The following is a 23,605-nucleotide window of genomic DNA, read 5'->3' as shown; positions in this document are numbered from 1 at the left end:
TTTAATGTTCTCACTAAATAAGTATTTGACGAAAATGATGTTTTGTCAATACCAGAAGGAGACATCAATCCATCGTGAAAGACCGAAGACGACAAAATGAAATCATTCCAGACTACCGATGTTCATATGGAGGTCGACCGAATCGATCGTTTTCCTTTTCGTTGTTTGTTACTTTGGGGTGGTTTAACTGCTACCAAATGGCGGATTTTTTCTTGAAAAATTAAAAAAAATCATACAGAAACGTTGGTTTCTAGAAAAACATCTACTCCACCTATGCTGCCTCGATTTGTTAACTTTTGATTACTCTGTGCTGAGAGTGGACACCGCAAATCATGACTTTTAAGAAGCGTCCTCAAAAATACCTCTTCACCGACTTATTTCTCAATATTTTTCCAAGAAAAAATTACAAAATGTTTTTCAAATGACGCTTTTTATTATGCAAAAGATTTGATTTTTTTTTGTTGAACGATAATTCTGGAAAAACCGCAAAAATGATAATTTTTTTCATCGTTTAGACCCCTATCTCTCTAGATCTCTAAAAGACAAAACCAAAAACCTCAAATGTAACCTGTAATCAAACACAAAGACCATTTCGTCGTGAATACGACTTACTTTACTATAAGGCGCCTTTTCAAATCTTACCCTGTTCAAGAATGGGTAAAACTTAATCGTAAATATCTCTTGTTGTATTCAATACAGCTACATAATTTCTTCTCCATACTATCGGAGATATGTTCAGCAATTTATGTTAAAGGTTTCAGTAGTATGAGATAACCACATATAACTTCAAATTAAAGGTTATTAAATCGTTTGGTATGAACAAACATTAAAATTAATTTCCCTGCCAAAATAAGTTTCAACCGCATGAATTTAACGAATCATCGCACAAAGTGTGTCGACGCATTGAAATACGTAATATTTCCAGTGATTGAGCGCTGTGGGCTTACGACACGTTTTGGTCGCTAGTAAAACATATACTAACTATGGATAACTATGTTATAAACCATAAGTAGTTTTAATTAACTAATATGAGTGAGACATATTTGCGCATGTTGTTCAAGACGGCCAATTTAGTCATTCAATTTATAATCAAAATGCTCTTATAATTGATTTTCTCGCATATAACGAAATTATTAATTAGTTGTTAAAGAATAAAATCTTTGGCATGAGCTGTGTACTGCTCATTCGGCTCATAAGCGAGAAATGCAAATGCTGTGTGTAAAATTAGTAAACGTTTGGTTATTCATAGCAATACACAGTCAAAGGTTTGTCAAAAGAAACCTCAATGAGCACTCTTTGGAATACGGCCAGACGAATGAGGAATCGTAACGTAGGAAATGAGAGTGAGGAAAACTCGAACCGATGGATATATAATTTGAGCGAGGAAAGTTTGTCCAGATTCTGTTCCTACGCATAGCATTATTAGGGAGTCTTCTCCAAATAATGGTTCCATTAATAGGGGCTATTTTCAATTATGGAATTTTCCATAGCACTCATGTCTTGTAACAATAACGCTGCTGGGTTGGACAGAATTAAATTCAACTTGGTTAAGAATCTGCCCGACCTTGCGAAAAGATGTTTGTTGGAATTGTTCAACAAGATTCTTGAGCAAAATATTGTTCCACCTGACTGGAGGCAAGTGAAAGTTATTGCCATTCGAAAGCCGGGGAAAATCAGTTTGGCTTCCGTAGAAATAAAGGGACAAATGATTGCCTTGTATTACTTTCGTCTGGCATCCAAATTACCTTTGCTCAAAAACAACAAATGACATCTGTATTTTTAGACAAGCTCCATCAACATGGACTTCCAGCGATTAAAAATAATTATTTGCACAACCTTTTGTCGGAGAAATGAATGTATTTTTCACATGGCGATTTGGCAACATTCAGAATTAATTACATGGGTCTACCGCGAGGCTCATGCCTCAGTCCGCTCCTCTATAATTTTACGTGAATGACATTGCCAGCTATCTAGTAACCCCATGTACACTGAGACAATCGGCAGATGAAGGCGTGGTTCCAGTTACTGGACCCAAAGCTATTGATCTGCAAAAACCATTGCAAGATACCTTAGAAAACTTGTCCGTTTGAGTTGTTCATCTGGGTATCGAATTCTCTGCGGAGAAAACAGAGCTGGTCATCTTTTCAAGAAAGCATGATCCCGCACAGCTTCAGCTTCATATGATGGGAAGAATGATCCAACAGGTTTTGACTTTCAAATACCTCGGGGTGTGGTTTGATTTCAAATGCACGTGGGGAGGACACATTAGGTATCTGATAACAAAATGCCAACAAAGAGTACATTTTTTTCGAACAATAACAGGATCTTGGTGGGGTGCTCATCCAGAAGATCTAATAAAAATGTATCAGACTAATAGGATGTGAGGTACTGAATCCCCTGATTATTAATAATTTCGAAAGGCTAGTTGAACTTCAATCTCAAACAAGATTCATGACCAAGGGGAGTACGCTTAGAACAATGTGCCAATCACACATTAACACAATGCGTTGGTGCATTTATCAATATTGGCACTTTCGTTTTCATACAGTTGCACAGTTGCGGCACACAAAGGGCTCAGTTTTGACAAGTAGCTGTTTCATGGGGCACAGAGTGGCACACTTAGGCTCACAGTATATTACGTGTTTTTTTAGAGGCACACTATAGTTTGTGACTCTCCCCTTGTTCCTCCTAAATGTCCTTGACTCAACTTTATTTTTCGACACATCCATGCAGCGCGAAGTGCGTGGAATCCCAGAACACCTACGCTCGATGGAAATCCCAAAAATATTTACAAGTAAGTTTAGGCATATTGACTCTGAGAAAATATTTTACACGGACGGATCACGAATTGAAGAGGCTACTGGGTTTGGTATATTTAGCAATAATGGTTCTGCTTCATTTAGGCTTCAAGAACCTGCATCTGTTTATATAGCAGAGTTAGCAGTAGTTCATTATAGTTTGAATGTAATCGACACATTATCTCCAAACCATTATTTTTTCTTCACAATTGAAGCCATTCGCTCAAACGTTGCTGGCAAAATTAACTGTTTTTCTTGGGCAAAATAAAACTGCCTGAACGACATATTGAATAATAATTATCAAATCACAATAGTTTGGGTCCCAGCTCATTGCTCCATTCCAGGCAATGAGAGAGCCGATATTTTAACCAAACGTGGTGCTATTTAGGGTGAAATTTATGAGAGACCGATTGCTTTCAACGAATTCTATAGCGCGTCTCGCCAAAGCACACTTACCAGCTGGTAAGTTTCTTTGGATTAAGATGATCTGGATCGGTGGATGCACTCAATTATACCTAAAATATCGACACAGGCATGGTTCAGGGAACTGGATGTGTGTAGGGCTTTCAATCGTGTTTGATTAGTAATTATGAATGTTTTTTTAAATTATTCCTATAAATTCGAGATTATTCCTATATTGTTGAGATCGTCGTGTTTCGTAACTGGTTAAGTGGACATGTGAATTTGTGTCAAGAAGATAGGTGATTATTCTAAAAGTAAACATCCAAACCCAACACCCACTAAGCACGCAGCCATCCACGCCGTTTACGCCCTGCGTTTCTCCAATATGACGCGTGGTGCAACGATATTCACCATTACAGTATCGACGCCATTCATATCGGCGGCATCACTTCGGCTTCGTCTCAACAGCCAAGTCAAGTTCGCCGGAGTAGTTCCAGAACACAGGAGGAACGTGAAAGAAGCAGGAACGGAGAGGAAGCAGGATAGGAGGAGTTCTGAGGTAGGAGTAGATTAAAGAAGTGGGATTCAAGTGGCAACGTATACAGAAATAAAGGTGGCAAGTAGTTCGCGAGCGTAAGCCGACCCTAAACTATTATAAGGGGGAGGGTCTCATATATGCTGGGCTGTAACTAGAAGCTTCCAGTTACACTACCTTGATCAAAAAGTTCCCGGATTTTATTTAGTAAATTAAAAATACAAGATTATTAATCAAAATCGATATTGTCCCCTTCAAAATACTTCCCATCGACTGCAACACACTTATATCAGCGCTTGATCAAATCCTCGAAACATTTTTTATATTCCGTTTTCGGTATGGTCATTATACCGAATGTAATACCAAGGCTATGGCGTTGTTTAAAAAGCTACTGTGAAATTTCATCCGGATCCGACTTTCGATTTCGCAATTACAGAGTGATGAGTGTCAAAACTTTCAAACCACCATATAAAATGATGATACAAAATTGGTACGCAATTGTACGTGCTGGCACGGAAGAAGAAAACACAACACGCCTTTGTTCTATTTCGTACACGCTTTAAAGGAAACGAAATGGTTACGAATGCCTGCTACTATTATGTGATTTTGGTTAAACACGGTGTGCGGATGAGATAAGTCTTAGCTATTTTATGATAAGTACGACCGAAAGAATAAAAAACTGTCAATGAACTAAAATTTGTTTTGAAAAATGAACATACATCGGAATTTCGTGCTTAACGATGTATATGAAATATTCACAACGGGTAGTGCAGTAATACTAGGCCGGTGGTGTAGTGATGTCAACGAAAAAAGCAAATAATTTGAACATACATACTGTTATAAACATTATTTACAATGATAATAATTATAACGACAATAATATGTAGCATTTTTAAGCACTTACTTTTCTTGGAGATGGCTAACATACATCCCTTTTTTCGTTATAAAGCATTCCTAAAATAATGCATTCCAAAATCCTTGGTGTTACCGAGAGATCACGATTCAGATTGGTTGCTGTAGAACCGGGGAACCAGGCGTTATTCGACGTTTGTGAAATAAAACTATGTACTATATACACAACTTGCGGAAAGGTCAGATCAAACAAATTTATCCAGTGTAAATATTTGTATTTACATTTGCGGACACAATAACAATAATTTTTTTTTTTTCATTGTTTCAACCTTTTCAAAATTAATGCAATCCACTGCTACAGTCTATTCTTCACAGTTCTGAAAGCATAAAAAATCTTCTAATCAGCGTTGATCTTTGCTCACAGCAATTATCACAATTATGGCTATGCCTGTATGAGATACAAATTACCCTAAGTCAATTGGTTTGTTCTATTCTTAATAACTAAGATTGTAATAAAAATTAAACATGTTATTGAAATCCGATCTCGTTTAACAATGGTGCATGATCTAGGCAACTGTTTTACAGTACTTGAGTAGCTGTTTCATTCCGCACGGTCGTAAGCAACACTCATCAACGATACCACGTGGACTTTTCCGGAATCGAGATGGAATCAGATCGTTTCGACCATTCGCAGTTCGAAATCCGTAGCTCTGCGGGTACATCATCGACATCCAAATTGGCTCTTCCTGTGCCGTCACGTGATTCGTCGGAATAATGATATCGTTGGAATTCACTGTATCCGGGTCCTGGTTATACATGACTCCCCATCCCTCGACGTCGACTGGATAGTCAGTTTTATCGAAATCGATCACTGCAAGGAATTCTTGTTGTGACAAGGATCTTAGATCATGTTCTAAACAAATAACTCACCTGACTTCTTTACGCCATAGTGTAGATCCGGAAATTCATCACACAGCATTGAAAGCATGGCAACCAGTTGTTTTCCGCAAAATCTTTGATCTGCAGCCTGCGTCACGGAAGCGGTCATTAGCATCACAAGGCCCCAGTGGATAGCCGATAGTCCTCTACTCGTCGCTTTGGATGTGCTGTTGTTAGTAGAACTCATTACTACGCAAGTACTGAAAAATTGCAAAATCTTCAGAAGACATCGACTAGTACAGCCTAAGCAAATTATAAAGTATTCTAAGGTAAATATAAAAACACAGAGGAATGGTCATCGTTGCAAAAATCCAAATCAGTTTATTTTTGGGGCTCAGTTGTGAGCATATCTCATACAGGCATTCGAAAAGGCATTTCTAATTCGACTGTTTTGGTGCAGTCCCTTAGTCAGCGCAATACTGCTTCAGGGTTTTCAGGGTACAACTTTTGCGGCAGCACTCATCCACAATCTGACGGCGAACCCGGCGGTGTGAGTTGACCGGATTTGCTGCCGGCATCTGATACGACCGAGGATAAAACGGATGAAAAGCGGGCGGTCTATCGTCAAACATTTCCGGCGCCAATTGTTCCAGTTCGTCTAGGTCAAGTTTGATCTCTGCAACCAGCTGATCACGATAGGTGCCCTCAAAAGAGTCTTCGTTCGATGCGGGATCTGTGAACGTAAAAGTGTCAAAAAAGTATGAGTTTGAGAACGGTATAATTGAATTCTATGGAGCGCACAACATTTGTTGTTTGTACAAATAGTGTGTTTGGATGGTTCCTCTTTATTCGATTAAAAAATTATTATCTGAGAATATAACAGGAGTTTTTCAGGATGTTTGTTTTTTCAATAGGGATTACTCCAGCCCGGTGGCAAGGATTAGGCGCTCCAGCAAGTGCTATCGTAGCCAACATCTGGGGCATTTGGTGGGCAATCAGAGCGCTCAGAGTATGGTAAACAAACAATCGAGCATTTCAAATCGAGTAAAGTCTTAATTTTCTTTATTGTAGTGATGATGTTTTGATCGATAATTTGTGGGGAAGTGTGGTAAAGGTTATTGAATAAACAATAAGTTAGTAATATCCAAATTTTTGTTAGCCATTCTTCTTCATTGTTTTGATCTTTGCAGAAGGATGCTGACCACAGTTACAAGACATCATAGCATGAGGCTGGATTACTCTATTAGGTTTTGCACGAACATAACATAACCTCACAAAAATGAACAAAATGAATCAACTTTGACAGCTATCAGTGGTTTGTTTATGTGTTCATTGCGTTCATTCTAATTTGAATACGTGTTAATTGAATTTTTTATCGTGACGTCACGAATAAACAAAAATTCATCCTTGACAGTTCAGCGGTACTGTTCACAAACAAGCTTAAACAAAAATCGAATCAAACAATCATCTTTACACTTTGCAACTAGTCACTTTTATTCAATAAATCTCAAAAACAAACCGTATCAAATCGTGAGCAAATGTTTTAATACTCTATTTAGGCGATATGGACCGTAAATGCTCTCATCCAATTTGTCAACAGACAAACAAAAAAATCTCTGTTTACAAACAGTACTGCTGAACTGTCAAAATGTGTTCATCCGATTGAGGTTAGCAGTGACGGTAAAAAACCTAATAGATATGTAAACAAACCACTGATAGCTGTCAAAAAGTGAACTTGATTCATCGGCAGTTCATTGGTGGTTCATTCGTGTGGTCATCGTGCAAAACCTAATTAGGGTTTTCACCGTCACTGCTAACCTCAATGGGATGAACACATTTTGACAGTTCAGCAGTACTGTTTGTAAACAGAAATTTGTTTTGTTTGTTTATTGACAAATTGGATCAGACCATTTACGGTCCGTATCGCCTAAATAAAGTTTTAAAACATTTGTTCATGATTGAATACGGTTCGTTTTTGATATTTATTAAATAAAAGTGACTAGTTGCAAAGTGTAATGATGATTGTTTTAGATGTGCTCTTCGATTTTTGTTTAAGCTTGTTTGTAAACAGTACCGCTGAACTGTCAAAGATGAATACTTGTTCATTTGTGTCGTCACGATAAAAAACCTAATTAGGTTTTTTACCGTCACTGCTAACCTCAATCGGATGAACACATTTTGACAGTTCAGCGATACTGTTTGTAAACAGACATTTTTTTTTTGATTGTCTGTTGACAAACGGATCGCCTAAATAAAGTTTCAGAACATTTGTTAACGTTTCGATACGGTTTGTTTCAGAGATTTATTAAATAAAAGTGGCTAGTTGTGAAGTGTAAAGATGATTGTTAGAGATGTGTTTCTCGATTTTGTTTAAGCTTGTTTGTAAACAGTACCGCTGAACTGTCAAGGATGAATTCTTGTTCATCTGTGACGTCGCGATAAAAAATCTAATTATCTGAAAGTGGTTTTGACAGTGTAAAGTTACGTCACTACTCAGAACTGTTTGGCAAATCTTCATGAAAAGGTTTAATCCAGAACAACGCTTCCAAATCGTGAAAAATTTATTTTTGAAATCATTTTTCAATTAAAACTGTTTATATAGCTATTCGTGAATTTTATGGTGCACATAATCGTCCATCTGAGACCAGACCATGAACGTAATTACCAAATTTCGGTCTACATTCACTGTTTAGGATACCAAGCCATCGACAAAAATGAGAAGAGTGCGTAGAAGAAAATATTGCTGTCATTCAGGCCAATGTCGAAGAAAACGACAATCTATCGATCCGTCGTCACGCGCTAGGAAGTTGGACTTTGTCCATCGACTTTTTGGAAAACTTTGCGTAAATATTTGAGTTTGGTGACATAAAAATTCAATTGGTGCAAGATTCGCAAAATTCCAGGATTTCGTTTCGAGAGGGGTCCAAAGATAAAAAAAAATGTTACTGAAGATTGCTGATGTACCTAATTCTCGGTGTGCCTTTTACGGGTGTTTTTAACAGGAACTTTAAACTTTTCTACAGGAACTTCTATTGAATTACATTTCTTTACGTTTACTGTCATGTTATTTCTGTAACACATGTCTGAGACCTTCTAAATAATTATATATCTGTTTTTAATTTCGGGAGGGGCCAGGACCCCTCGGGCCACCCCTCTGGGTACGTGACTGTCAGTGATGAGGTAAATTTTTGAATGGATAAGTTAACAAGCAAAATTGCCGTATTTGAAGCAATCCACATGCCGTTCAAGAATTACCAATGCAGCGGGCTGTTGGAATCATCGGTTCTAATTTCTTTAAAATGAGGAAGAACTACGCATTGCCGTGAATGGAAATCGCTAAAGAACCATGATCAATGAATTTTTGTTGCCAAATCTTCATGATATAGATGTGGATGAAATGTGGTTTCAACAGGATGGTGCCACATGTCATACTGCGGCCGAAACCATTGACTTATTGAAAGAACATTTCAACGACAACATTATTTCGAGAAATGGATCAGTGAATTGGCCTCCGCGTTCGTGATTTAACGGCACTCGATTATTTTTTGTAGGGATACGAGAAATCATTGGTTAATGTGAATAAACAACCAGCAACGCCTAATGCTTTGAAAACCAATATTCAACGTGTCATTGCTGAACTTCGCCCTCAAATGCTTGAAAAAGTGGTCGAAAATTGGACCTCCAGAATGACCTTTGTGAAAAAAGTCCTTGTGGCGATATGCTCGAAATAATATCGGTGATTTCAAATGAAGATTGAGAATCATTACCACGAGCGTATCTATGGATACCGCTAAAACAGAAAGCTTAGCAGTAGTGAAAAGCAGAGACTTCCGATCCCCTCAAAAACAAATCGTATATAATTTATTTGATCAAAAAGATTCAAAATTGAATCAAAATGATACAGTATTGTACATCTAAATCACTACCCTTAGAAGCAGGTGTTCAATAAGGTTCAAGCGTGGCTCTAAACTTATGCAATAATTTTATTTCTGATCTCCCAAATTCAACTGTTTGGTGTCCAAAATCTCCATTCTGTGACAATGTCTTTCGGTCATGGATAATATAAGGATCAGCCCCATGGGATTGTTCAAGCCATTGATGTGGAACAGGTCAACCAAAATTTCTAATGATCGACATTTTCAATCAAACAGTTCAATCAACCGTCAGACTTTTGAATCCGCAACTGCACGAGAGCCTGCTTAGATTGATCTTTATTAGAAACCAAACACGCGAACTCAAGATATAGACTCTATTCGTCTTGATTTATATTTGTTTTGTAGCCGACGAGATTACATCAATATCACAAATGTATGCAATTATATTTTTGTAGTATCGCGAGTATGTCGCGATACGGATTTCAATATTAAAGCTTTTCTTCGCCAAGCTTATGTTCAAGTTTTGTATGCAAGCAGTTATTTTTATAGCGTTAAGTTTCTCTATCATATTCTGACATTTCGGTTGAAGCAATAAACTTTTTTTCATTATTAATCGAGTTCATCTTATATAAATTAGGAATTAATCTTAAGCACTCAAACTTTACCTTGGGGTAGTTGCAAATTTCTCAGGTGAAAACGACATAACATGGAATTTCATCCGAGCTCGCATGACACAAGATCAGAGCATACCGATTAAAGCTTCCAAAAGCTTCACTTTTGCATTGCTTAACCAATCAGAGCGAAGATTTCTCATGGATATACCTGTAGCTGTAAGTGTACGGTTGTTTCACATGCGACTCCACTGGGTAGGAAAATTCGAGTAGGAAAGGTTCGAGTTCTGTCTCTGCGGTAATTTGATCGAAAACTTTCTTTTCTGCTATTCCTTTCATCAGTCCCTTTCAAACTGTTTTCCCGGTGGGTGCTTAAACTTTTTCACGATTTGACAAAAACATCTAAATGATTGAATTTTGTTGTGTAAACAACCAAACATGTAGTTTCTAGATAATGATAGATGAAATCGCAACAGAACTGAACGGTTCTACCGTGCACTAAACATCTGCAAACGCATGGTATTACAACTCACCGGATTTTTTTCTCCATGGCGATGGGTAGCTAGTGCAAACCAAAGCCAGCGTGTCAGTCAGTGCTTTTCCGCAGTAGCGCCGGCGATCCCGTGTCACCCGGCCGAACATGTCGGTTGAGTTTCGTTGCACCCGGTTAGCCTCCGAAATAGCCACGGCAACTACCAACAATCCACAGCATACCAAAAAGATTACGCTGAACGTACAGGGTCGATGAGCGGTCATTATGGTCCAGCTTTCCGTTTTTGGTCAAAATTAAAGCCAAACCTGAAAATAGAACAAATGACTGTTGATGGAGCAACCACCGGGTCATCACCGTTGGTTTGATGCAGAAATTTGGCCGTGTATCAGTTTTGCGTTTTAATTGTTCGTATTTATTTTTGCAAGCGGAATGTTGAGGTCCTTTCTTTTGAAAGCCGTATATTCTACAATTCAATGAACATGAAGTTATTTCAATGTACACGCTATTATGTTGCGCAATAAGTTCGTAGCTCGTCGTAGGTGCACACTTTGTGACAGCATTCATCCACGACTCCACCTTGCTTAGCTCTTCTAGTTCTCAGCATGATTCTGTGCTGCTGTCGATCTACGTGAAAGAGCCAACCGATGGATTCTACACTTTCTAACTCATTCGTAGATGCTAAATCATCTGAAACATTAACAGATCAGTATCCTGCATATTGTTCTCTGTGTTGTTAACTCTTCACCAGTGATATCAAAAATCCCATCACTTCGCTTGTCATTCTGTGGTCCATAGAATCCGTTTTCGCACACCAAAGTTAGTATATTCGCCAGCTGTCTTCCACATGTTTTTTTTATTGATCTGGTTCGCACCATTTAAAGGTACCAAAACTCCGACGCCCACGAATACTACTAACAGCATTTTTCTCATATTTCGTCCTGGAACGACACGTCCAGTTCTGACTGTTGATCGTCAATGAATGCAAAAAGAAATCATTTCACCGAAATGACATTTTACTTACGAAAAATTTTGACTCACTTATCACCAATAATTCACAAAGTTTTTCACGTTCTTAATAACTCTCCCGAACAATGCTTTCGCATAACTTGCACATGTTTATGTGTGTAAAATGATTTCAAATATTTCCAAAATTCGTTTGAAATAATAATTTACCTGTGATTAGAATTCCTTGGTGGTTTTGGATACTCTAAACAATATCGAAAGCACATGCAGATATTCCTGTCGGTCGAACTAGTTGAAACACTTGGCACTGTTTCAATTTCCGATGGGAAACTGTTTCTTCACTGGGCCAACAATCTGTTTTTATACAAAATTGTACAACCCGTTCATAATAATAATATGTACCACAGCCAAAGGTCGGCTTACGGGGAATTCAATGCCCTCACACTTGATTGAACCGGTGACATGTTCCAAGCAAACAGGTTGCACGTGATGTCATCGGCGCGACATAGTCTATTTTCCTTCTCACAACGGCCGAGGAGAAGGTGTCCTTAGAATTTTCCACTCATAAGCATACATGAGAAGGTGGAGGTTACCGATATGTGACCACAAAGATTGCCTGCGAAAACAGGTGAATATTTATGAGAAAGTAATCGTCATGATGTATTAGCGATAAAAATATCTTTTCCTTCACTTTAACATGCGTCTGTTCAGTCAAGTGAAAAGATGTGCTGTAGCTTAGCAACACCCAAACGGTTCCACAACTGATCTTATGCCCACCGTCGACCGATTGTCAATATACTGTAAAAAATGATAATTTTCTAATATGTTTGTTTCCCCTTCACCAAACATTATTTATACCAATATCTAATATTTCTAATGTAAATAGGTTATGCAATCAGCTAGGAAATCCTACTTTTGAATTCAGTACCAGTCAAATCAGTTCGTCGAGATCACAAGATGTTTGTGTGTGTGAGTCAAAATCGTGCACTTTATTTTCTCGGTGATTGGACGTTTGCAACAAACTTAAATTCCTACGCAAAGTTATCTAGTCCAATAACCTATCAATATTATTTCACCAACTGATTGAAAATATTTCTGCATATCGATTTTGACGTTTCAAGCAACGTATTTTCAATTTATATGATTCAAATTTTGATTAATAGTTAGCAGTGTCCTAAAAAATGTAAGCCGCTATGCTATGCTTACTGGTTTTCTCTAACCGAGACGATGATGTTAAAGGTGTAAGCGATAGAACAGCCGGGAAGCATCGCTCTGATTGGCCATTCAATGCGAAAGCAAAACTGTGGAAGCCTACGAAGGAATAAATTTAAGAGAAATTATTGCTAACGCTTCAGTCTCACATGAAACATGTGAAAGGTTGCTACTAGACACAAATCGCTATAGAACGATTTGAAGGTCTAGCAGGTTTTCTTTGATGAATTGTAATTTAACTCCCATGCAATGCCATACAGCAAGTATCTGGGATACTGGAACGCTGGTGGCACTGCTGAACATCAATATATGATTTCGATACCTGAGACCTGGGGTAAATTGGTAGTGCTTAAGAATAATTTTTCTTTTAAAAAAGATATTATCGATTTATAATGAGAAAACTTTCATAGCTTTGACCGTAACCCACTGGTAGAACCTTGAAACGACCACGAAGCACTACATTAAACATTCACGAAAGAACAATAAACAACATTAACACAATAAAATAACTGCATGCAACTTGGCGGGAAAAGCTTTAATATCGAGATCTGTAACATTACTAAGCACATAGATATTATTGCATATATTACAAATACGAATCAAGGCGTACAACGTCTATGTTCCAGGTTCGCGTGTTTTCACACAAAAACTAAAATCTTTATGTTGTTAGTAAAAATCGATCTAATAAGACTCGTTTAATTACTCACAACAGTTGAAATAAGGTAACGGCTCCAGTAGTAATCTCATATACGAAAACCATTAGTTAGAATGGAATCTGCTGTCTCTGTTCGATAGGTAAGTTGAAAATAGGTGCATTCGCTTCGAGTTTTTTTGTTGTTATAACATCAGTATTGCATAATTTTCGAATTATTGTTTATGCGGTATTGCTTCTTAGAGCCGTAGCAAAGTTATTTGATCCGATTTTATCACAATTCGTTTTATATTTTATTTGTGTGTTGCTGTCAATTTTTTGACAAACAATTTCAAAGTAAATTTAACTTGCAAAATCAGTATGAAATCAACTAACTTTAGATAAAGGTAATATTTATAGTGCTTTGAATTTATACACTCAGAGACAGTGCGGTAAAATTTCATTTTCATTCGAATGATATCAGATGAAAATGAAATTTATGACCACCAACTGTCAGCATATCGATAGAAATTCATTTGCTTTTGCTGTCATTTTCAAGTGAAGCTCCCAGAATTCATCATCAGTTGAATAATGGTGCCTAGTCATTTGAAATTTTGCTTGCTCAGTTTCAAGTTCCAAGTAGTCTATCTCCTTCATTGTCTTCGCTCTTGGTAGCGAGCAAGTTCGAATGAATAGAATTATAAATGGAGTAAAGTATTAAAAATGAAAACTGAAGGAGGATTCTATTAATTTATGTGTATTCTGTAATTGATATTTAAGCTACCTGGTTTGTCTTTCATCTATTATCGTGCACCAATTCCAATGTTTACATAAACCTCATTTGAAGGCCGCTCTCACACTCTTGAAAGAGATATTTTGTTACTTCAAGAGATCAACTGACGGTGGTTAAACTGAGCTTTGATTTGAAGAGAATCGATTGAAGAACTGAATGCTGCCGGTTCGTTACGTCAGCGATCGTTGTGTGTGTGTCAGAGTATGAAATTTACTGCAGTAGAGAGATCGTCAGTGTGTGTCCTTTGCTGTATCAAGCATACGTCTCCACATTACTCGGTCCATGGCTGCTCGTCGCCAGCCACTCAAGGCACGGATGCTTCTGAGATCACCCTCCACTTGATCGATCCACCTTGCTCGCTGCGCTCCTCTTCTTCTTGTACCAGTAGGATTAGATTCAAGAACCATTTTCACTGGGCTGTCGTCCGACATCTTTATGACATGCCCAGCCCATCGTAGACGTCCTATTTTAGCTGTCCGTACGTTGGGTGGTTCTCCTAGCAGCTGTTGCAATTCGTGATTCATATGCCGTCTCCACGTTCCGTCTTCCATCTGCACTCCATAGATGGTCCTCAGTACCTTTCTTTCGAAAACACTGAGGGTGCGTTGGTCCTCTGCCAGCATAGTCCAGGTCTCATGGCCATAGAGAACAACCGGTCTAATGAGCGCCTAGCTTCAGCTTTCAGTCCGATGTAGGTTTCCATCATCTTCTCAAGGTTACGTGTCACAATATCAACATCGTCAGCGAAACCAAAAAGTTGTACGGACTTTCGGAAGATCGTGCCACTCGTGTCGATCCTCGCTCTTCGAATCACACCTTCCAGGGCAATATTGAACAAGATACAAGAAAGTCCATCACCTTGACGTAGCCCTCTCCGAGATTCGAAGGGACTCGAGAGCGTCCCAGATACTCGGACGTAGCACATCACTCTATCCATCGTTGCTTTGACCAATCGCGTCAGTTTATCCGGGAAACCGCATTCGTGCATTATCTGCCATAGCTGTTTTCAGGCAAATATATAGAATTTCATAATGATTTCGTATGGTTTTTAGCCACAAGAATGCGAATCATAAGACCGCCTTCTGAAGTCACGAAAATTGGAATTCTAATTCATAAGGTGTTACCTTATAAAATTCATACGAAATTTCTAGGAACATTGTACGAAATTTTTATGACAAACATAAATTCTCTCATATACTATTGAATTCATAAGTTGTTCGTATGAAAACTATAATAGTGATAGATGAGATGTACATTGCAGGGGTATCATATTATTCATATTATTCTTATGAAATTATGATTTTGGTGATTGTTGATGTATCATAAGATTTGCCTTATGATTTTCACTACTCAATTTGCCTGAGTGTACACTTGGCAGATGAAATAAATAATACGATATAATACTAAAATGATTAGTATTTCAACATATGTTTTTGTTTGTTAAAATCATACAGGCCCTTATTACCGGCATCACTACACGGTGAAAACCAAGTGAAGTGATTGGGACCCTTATTATAGGTATCACTTCACGGTGGATATCAAGTGAAGTGAATGTAGGTCCTTATTACGGAAGTCGCTTCAGAAAAAAAGTAATTACTCAAAAATGTTTGTGTCCATTTTCGAATTGTTAAATGCAGTTGGGTCCTTTTGTAGTAGGACGACCGAAATTCTCACATGTCACAATCAAGCAGCTAGTTTTTATTCTATCCAACGAATCGGTGCTCCTTCAGTCCGGTTAAGATACAGATCCTGCATCAAATATTTTCTGTAAAAACGTGTTACGTAATGTTATGCATCTTTGGAAATATTTTGAATTATCTATACATACACTTGAATTGTTAAAAAGCTCCAAAGAAACACATTAAATTTCCTTTTAAAACACGTGCAAACTTTTTTGATTATCCTCGGGACAGAAAATTTTTCTGGTTTATAAGGAATAAAGCTGACACACTTTATTCAAACAATATACTTAGTTGTATCATTACACAAATGAGATCATAGATAAAATGAATCATTTTTTTTTCTTGATATAAATGTAAAACATGATTGAACCAACAAATACATTGCAATAACATCAACGCAACTTTTGTTAACTTGTAATAAAGGTTTAATTTATTTTAGCAATAAAATCAGCAAATCATATTTTCGTAAGCCAGAATCAGAACTTTGCTTCAAATCAAACAGATATGTTGGATTTAATTATTTTTCCAAAAAAAATCTTGGTGACGTGATGTTCGTTGTATAATTTCTGAATTCCTGAAATCTCCGATATAATCAGTCCAACACGAAAACGTTTTTGTCTCGACCGTGTCCAATAATAATAATGATGCAGATGTCAAACGTCGCAAACGATTGCTGTGATGGAGATGCACTGATTGCTAATGGTCACGGAAACGAGGCGACACGTAGTAACTAAGTTGTGGTCTAGAACCACACATTCATAATAACATCAAGGTTATCCAAGTAATTGCTTCTTTTTCTTAACTGACCTCTGTAATAAAGGTCAACATTCACTTCCCTTGATTTTCACCGTGAAGTGATACCAATAATGAGGGTCACAATCACTTCACTTGGTATTCACCATGTAGTGATACCGGTAATAAGGGCCTGAAAGTGGAAGTGAGAACGGCAATAAGGGGCACCGGCCCTTATTATCGTTCTCACTTCCACTTTTGCTTCTCTTACATATCTCTTCACTTGATTCACCCTATTACCAGTATTACGCACAGTGAAGTAATCACTGTAGTGAAAAAAATCATTTTTCCAACAAAACTTTGGTGATGAGAACTAATAAGGACCTACCTATATACCCTTATTACCGTTCTCACTTCCACTTTCACATTCACTTCACTTACATGTCACTTCACTTGTTTTTCCCTATTACCAGTATCACGCATAGTGAAGTGATCACTGTAGTGGAAAAAACTCATTTTTTTCAACGGAATGTTGGTGGCGTGATGTTCAAAATGACATCAAGTTCATTCAAATAATTGCTTTTGTCTTTGAAGCGACTAAGCGTGCTAAGGACCTAAATTCACTTTACTCGATTTTCACCGTGAAGTGATACCGATAATAAGGGTCACAATCACTTCACTTGATTTTCACCGTGTAGTGATACCGGTTATTATGATTTGGAATAAAAACTCACGCGTACGTGACAAAGTATAGTATAGTTTCAGCTGTTTTTCAAAGAAGGCCGAACCTAACAATGACAGCAAATGGAGTAAAACCACAGACTAACAGACTGGACACTCAAATTAGATTCTTCAATCATTTTAACGGTCATTTCGAATATTCTTTTAGTTGGGACAGTACACGCTTATGTCATGATGTCGCCACGTTACCCTATCAAAAACATCCTGTCTGTCATCTAGACTGTTTTTATTTTTTTCATTTACCAACAGAGTTGCCATTTATGCAGAATTCCCTGTAATGTATTGATTCGTATACGTCCATGCGAATTTCATGCAGGATTCAGATTTAATACATATTGCCAAAACTATATACATAATTGTGCTACTTCTCATCCTCCAACGCAATAAAAAGTCGAACCCGTTTTGTTACAATATTTACTTGCTTCTGGTCTACCGCCACTTAATTTCGGATGAAAATTACCAACACAATAATAAATAATCTAGATGAGCAACGTTGAGAAACATAAATGGTTACCTTCCAACATCGCTAAAAAGATTAAATATATTATCAACGTAATCCAATAATTTATTGTGAAGATCCATTTTTAAATATTATGATGAAATCAGGCATCCCTGCAAGCAGCTGATCGGTGTTGACAAACGAGGGAACCAACTAGTAAAAAAAACTTTCACATAACACAAGGGGTGTACCGATAGTAAATAGTTCGCGCAGTACAATATAGGTGGAACTAGTGCATCACGAAAAATTATTTTTATAAGGATTTACTCATACTGTCATGTCTGTTAGTCTGTGGTAAAACGTCGATGAATGTTTCGACTTTGGTTTCAAATCCTATTTAGAAATTATTGTATATTCTCTAATCAATTTTATATTAGTCGATGAACTGTTGGTTCATCTTCCCAAGGCACGCCAATATTACCGCTTTGTTTCTAGACGATAAAATTACCTGCAGATTTGTCTTAGTAACATAAAAAGAGTTTCGCTCTTTTTCGATTTGTTTACGTTTATGCTTACTGTGTGTCTATTTACTATTTCCAGTAGTAAAAGGTTCGAAAACCATCTAAAATAAAGAAAATAAATAGGTTCACCCTTCCTTAGCATTTATAGCGGACCTTACACGATCATTAAAAGTTTCATTACTGAAAAATAATATCATTTTAATGAACGTGTATGGTGCAGTAATGACGAGTTTTCTATGCAAATTTGAAATATCATTACTTAGTCATCATTAAAAATGACATAAATAATCCTCGTGTAAGGGCCGCTTATTGGTAGGTGAGAGAAACTCGATTTGTTTGCATCTAAGACAAGACCTGACAACTGGCTTCTTATTCTTCCTTCCGAATCATCTTTCTCCCCTTTTTCACCCTGTGGAATAAATGCCAACGTATCGGTTACAGAGTGGCCATATTTACAGATACATACAGGTTTTTTTAAATAACTTTATGCTAAGAAAAAAATAAATATTAAATTTAAATTTTTAGAATCGGTTTTTTATTTGAAATAAACATGAAAAATGTTCTGGTGAATGCGTTTTTTTTATTATATATTAGTGCTTAAAAACAATTAATTGAGCTTTGATGACTAAACATGAAATATCTCATGTTGAACGCAATATCGAATCCATTGTTGACGTATTACCGGATCTTTTGGAAACCGGATAAAATCAAGTTTGGATAGAAATGCTTAGTGCGACCACAGTGTGGAACACAACAGTTCATTCTACTCGTAAAACTAATCACACTTTCGAGTTTACACTAATTTAAAAAACCTTTTTTGGTTACACTTTAATTCACTAAAAAGTAGCCCCCTCAGTTGTCAGGTCTAGTCTTAGGTTTGCATTGGTAAGATTCGCCCTTCATTGAAAAACATCTGATATATATTCTCTCCTCTTCAGCAGTGCTCCCAGTTTTACAGGATCATAACATATCTCCCTTATGCCCCGTTTACACTTCTGCTTCTGTCCGTTTACACTTCTTCCAGGTCGGGGCTCTGGTGCATCTGTTTCAGAATCTGTTTAGGAATCAGACTGAATTTCGAATCAAATTCCAGACGAATTAATTGGGCACTATCACTTACGTAAACAAATTGAATGACAGTTTCAGTCTTTACAGTTCTTTATATTACTAAGATTGAGATTTTTGTAGAATCCGAGCAAAATTGTACGATTTTGAAGTATTTATTGGTAGGTGAGAGAAATTCGAGATGTTTGCTTTGGGAAGATTCGCCCTTCTTTGAAAAACATCTGATTTATATTCTCCATGTAGTGATGTATCCATGTTTCGTCCATGGTCACGTAACGACGCAAGAAATCTTTTTTGTTGCAAGTAAATAGCGATAAACTGCTTTCTGAATCATCGACTCGTTGCTGTTTTTGTTCCATCGAAAGCAATCGCGGCACCCACTTGGAAAAAACCTTTTTCATGAAGAATAGTAAATACACTTCCATATGATATCTGTGTCATCTCAGCAATCTCACGGAGCTTCACTTTACGATCTTTCATTATAATTTTTGTCACTTCACTCACATTATTAGCTGGCTTATTAGCCGTTCACAAAAAAAAAACGCGTGATATTATCTCCCTTATGCCCCGTTTACACTTCTGCTGGTTGCCAGCATGCTGGTGCCAGTATACTGGCTCCAGCACGCTACACCCACAGACATGACAGTATGAGTAAATTCTTATAAAAATAATTTTTCGTGTGGCACTAGTTCCACCTGTATTGTACTGCGCGAACTATTTACTATCGGTACACCCCTTGTGTTATGTAAAAGTTTTTTTTAGTTTTTTGCAGGGATGCCTGATTTCATCATAATATTTGAAAATGAATCGTCACAATAAATTATTGGATTTATTTTTCTCAACGTTGTTCATCTAGACTATTTTTGATTGTGTTGGTAATTTTCACCCGAAATTAAGTGGCGGCAGACCAGGAGTAAGTAAATATTGTAACAAAACGGGTTCTATTTTGTATTGCGTTGAAGGATGAGAAGTAGGCACAATTCTGTATATAGTTTTGACAACATGTATTACATCTATATCCTACAAGAAATTCGCATGGACGAATTCAAATCTATGCATTACAAGTAATTCTGTATGAATGGCAACTCTGTTGGTAAATGAAAAAAATAAACACAGTCTAGATGACAGACAGGATGTTTTTGATAGGATTACGTGGCGCCATCATGCCATATGCGAGTACTGTCCCAACTGAAGGAATATTCGAAATGACCGTTAAAATGATTAAAGAATCTAATTTGAGTGCCCTGTCTGTTAGTTTGTGATACACCCGGATTCATCACAACCAGACCCTGTCAGCTTGGAGTGATATCAATCTTCAGTTCAGCAACGCCATCGCACGGTATCACATTCAACATATATGTCAGTTGTATGGGTGCGCAGTGCTGCTATTTTGGCGCGCATGAATTTGACATTTCCCTCCCCTACTTCTATACACTAGATTCGATGCGGACTCGCCTGAGGGCGCCATGCTCACAAAAAAAGGATGTTGCCAATGATTTGTTCGGGAAATGTGAGAGCTGGCTATCTTGTTATTATGGTGTTTTTGAAACAACTCAAAATTGAGTGACACACCACTGAAATTCATAAAAAGTGCACGTACTCTAAACATGAGTTACCACCTATCAACTCATTTTTGAGTTAAGGGAAGAATTTTTCAAAATTTGAGTATTTTTTTATTCAAAATATGGAAAAAATATTTTTTTTAAATTTGAGTGAGTTCAACGCAAAACTCATTACATTGCACTCAAAATAAAGACATTCTTATTCGTACTAAGTCATTCTTTTTTTCTTTTAAATGGAAAGGCCAGAGTCGAAATTGAACGATGCTGATATCCTTATGTTGTACTTCTCACTCAACATAAATAAAACCACAAAATTTTTATTGAAAACATCTATAATTGATTGAACCGTTAGAAATATTTTTTTCATTCAAATGTTCGAAAACTCAACGCTTACTCTATTGTATGAATAAATGTGAGAGAACTCATGGCCTGAGCAAATTTTACTCAAATCCATACTCAAATTTTGATATATTGTAACAGTTCATGAATTTGAGTGATCGCAACTCAAACCATGAGTTATGTTCAAATAGCGTGTACCAGCATAACCCACTCAGCAAACCATAATATTTTGTTGGTCGTTGAGCGCTTGTTGAACGACATACTGCACGAAATATTCGTTCAGTTTACTGGAACGGTTTGTTGTTGCCCGGCGTACCTATACATGCGCACGCCGGCAGCTCAGTGAAAACCAAAGAACGAAAAAAAGATCGGCGATGACGGCGTCGGCCATGTGCGGTTTGGCCTTTGATGGCTTGTGATCCGTCATTACACTGTACACTTGGAATCATTCAGCTGCCCAAGTGATAGCTAAGGCCTCCTTTTTTTTAAATAAAATTTTATTGGGCTCATTTGCTTCAGCTTAGCGTGGCCGATTGTCTTGTTGTTAGGGAGAGAGGAAGGGATGCCGTATTACGGGGCGGCATACTCCCCTCGAGTTAGTAAAGGGCCATAGGGAGGGTGGGACCTACACAGTATTGAATTGAAATTTAAATACTTCATTCGTTTGTGGCATACATTTTTTAGACACACTTTGCGTTCGATGAATCTTCATGTTCTTCAGCTTGTAGCAAGGAAGAGATTATTCTGGATTGGGATGCTGGTGCATGCTCCGAAGCATGGTTTACACAGGCCATACTTCCAGCAACGTAAAGAAGAGTGCAGCTAAGGCCTCCTTGTCGAGTGTCGAATATTTTCGTTCTTAAAACCTTTACTTCCCTCTTAGAAAAAAAACGTTCGACTGTTGTCCTTCGTTGGTCCAATACGTTGAATCGTTGGCCCAATAAAAGTTTAACGGAAGGCCAACATGAGACCTTCGTTTGCCGATTTTGTAACAGACCGTTGAACCGACTGCTATATTTTTCGTTCAACAAACCCGGCAGACAGAGGTCCATCGTTGAGCCATTTTAATATGAGGAGTTGGAGCCACGTTGGACTAGTTTTACAGGAGAATTTCCGAAGTTTTTTCTACCTTTTTTTTTAAACTAACACTACATACTACAATACTTCTACTTAACGTAGAATAACAACAAATTTTCTTCCTATATGAAGGTAACATCTAATTTTCACAATATTTTTGCAAGAGAAAAAAAACAACAAACCGATCCAGCAAACTGAACGAATATTTCGTGGAGTATGTCGTTCAACAAGCGCTCAACGGCCAATAAAATAGAACCGCTTGCTGAGAGGGATTGCATAACTGATAACTAATCATATACTAAAACAGCACCCAATCCATTATCACTGGCATCGGTGATCAGAAGTGTGCGTTTGTTTGCGTTGTCGTATCCGAGATGTTTAGGATTAGCCAGTGCAGATTCAATGTTTTTAAAACTTTGTCGCCGTTCTTTCGTCCATTCAAATTTTCTGCCATGGGATGCCATTTGTTTCAGTGCAGTTTATCTCTCCGAGAAATTTGGAACGAAGTAGTTCACTAGGCCAAGGAAGTTACGCATTTAAGTAACATTTTTAGGGTACCTTTATTGAATCGCACTTATTTTATCGTTCATTGGCAATATTCCTTTCTCGGGTAAACTGTTATATCATGTTCCTCGAGTCGACGTAGAACTAATTTCACTCTTACATCGTGTTCTTCGATTGTACGTACACAAGGATATTCGTACACCATTTAAGCCGTTTAATATTCGTTCAATTTCCGCCTACTTCCATGTAAAAAAGTCTGGAGAATCGATTAGAAGAACCCACACTGGCCGCACGAAACGTTTTGGTGGCTATTATACCGAGATTTAAGGACGATTTACAATAAGATATCATGAAATGGAGAAATGGGGTAAAATAGTTATCAAAACGTTTCGTGTGGCTAGTGTAGGTTCTTCCATTCGATTCCACAGACTTTTTACATAAGACAAGCTGGATTTAGTAATCTTCCAATAAGTTTTACCGAGATTTAAGGACGATTTACAATAAGATATCATGAAATAGAGGAATCGGGGTAAAATAGTCATCAGAACGTTTCGTGCGGCCAGTATAAGTTCTGGCATTCGATTCTACATACTTTTTTTTACATAATATAAGATAGTTTTCGTACGCTTTCAACGTGGTTCGCTTAAGACTTAAGGGTGATTTAGATGAAAATTTCACATTTTGGAGGAATTGGGGTTGTTGATGCACAATTGCATGTCAGAAGACAAGTTAAGTGAGCTTCACTGTACATGAAGTAGAAATCGATCAACTTTATTATTCGATCAGTTTTATTAGTAGTTGAGAGAGTTTGCGATTACATTCGTCTGCGTTATAGGCTTTCCGGCATATTCCACGTAATATGCTTTCCGGTAGAGACAAACTTTGTTCATATAATAATG

General features: G+C 37.4%; 1 protein-coding gene across 2 annotated transcripts; it reads right to left on the bottom strand.

The window, feature by feature from the left end:
* Positions 1 to 4,841: 4,841 nt before the first annotated feature.
* Positions 4,842 to 11,763, bottom strand: LOC131436746 (LIRP-like). Of its 2 annotated transcripts, none has more exons than XM_058605631.1 (3): positions 11,619 to 11,753; positions 5,518 to 5,726; positions 4,842 to 5,458 (listed from the first exon to the last, which is right to left on the bottom strand). In XM_058605631.1, the coding sequence occupies exons 1-3, from the start codon at positions 11,672 to 11,674 to the stop codon at positions 5,154 to 5,156; spliced, it is 570 nt and encodes a 189-aa protein (XP_058461614.1). In that variant the 5' UTR covers positions 11,675 to 11,753; the 3' UTR covers positions 4,842 to 5,153. The 2 variants fall into 2 exon arrangements, with proteins under 2 accessions (XP_058461614.1, XP_058461615.1); XM_058605632.1 differs by lacking the exons at positions 4,842 to 5,458; positions 5,518 to 5,726 and adding exons at positions 5,819 to 6,199; positions 10,486 to 10,750 and having other exon boundaries at positions 11,619 to 11,763.
* Positions 11,764 to 23,605: the final 11,842 nt, after the last annotated feature.

This window comes from Malaya genurostris, chromosome 3, assembly GCF_030247185.1.
Source record: "Malaya genurostris strain Urasoe2022 chromosome 3, Malgen_1.1, whole genome shotgun sequence".
Lineage (NCBI taxonomy): Eukaryota > Metazoa > Arthropoda > Insecta > Diptera > Culicidae > Malaya > Malaya genurostris.
The sequence above is the reverse complement of the archived record's forward strand: the minus strand, read 5'-3'. Positions and strand labels throughout refer to the sequence as shown.

What these genes read in the sequence shown, in the direction of transcription:
- LOC131436746 (XM_058605631.1), bottom strand. Translation starts at nt 11,674, where the DNA reads ATGTGCTTTCGATATTGTTTAGAGTATCCAAAACCACCAAGGAATTCT. An exon ending in CCAAGGAATTCTAATCACAG is followed by an intron (nt 5,727 to 11,618) that starts GTAAATTATTAT and finishes GCAATTTTTCAG; the next exon opens with TACTTGCGTAGTAATGAGTT. An exon ending in CTATGGCGTAAAGAAGTCAG is followed by an intron (nt 5,459 to 5,517) that starts GTGAGTTATTTG and finishes AATTCCTTGCAG; the next exon opens with TGATCGATTTCGATAAAACT.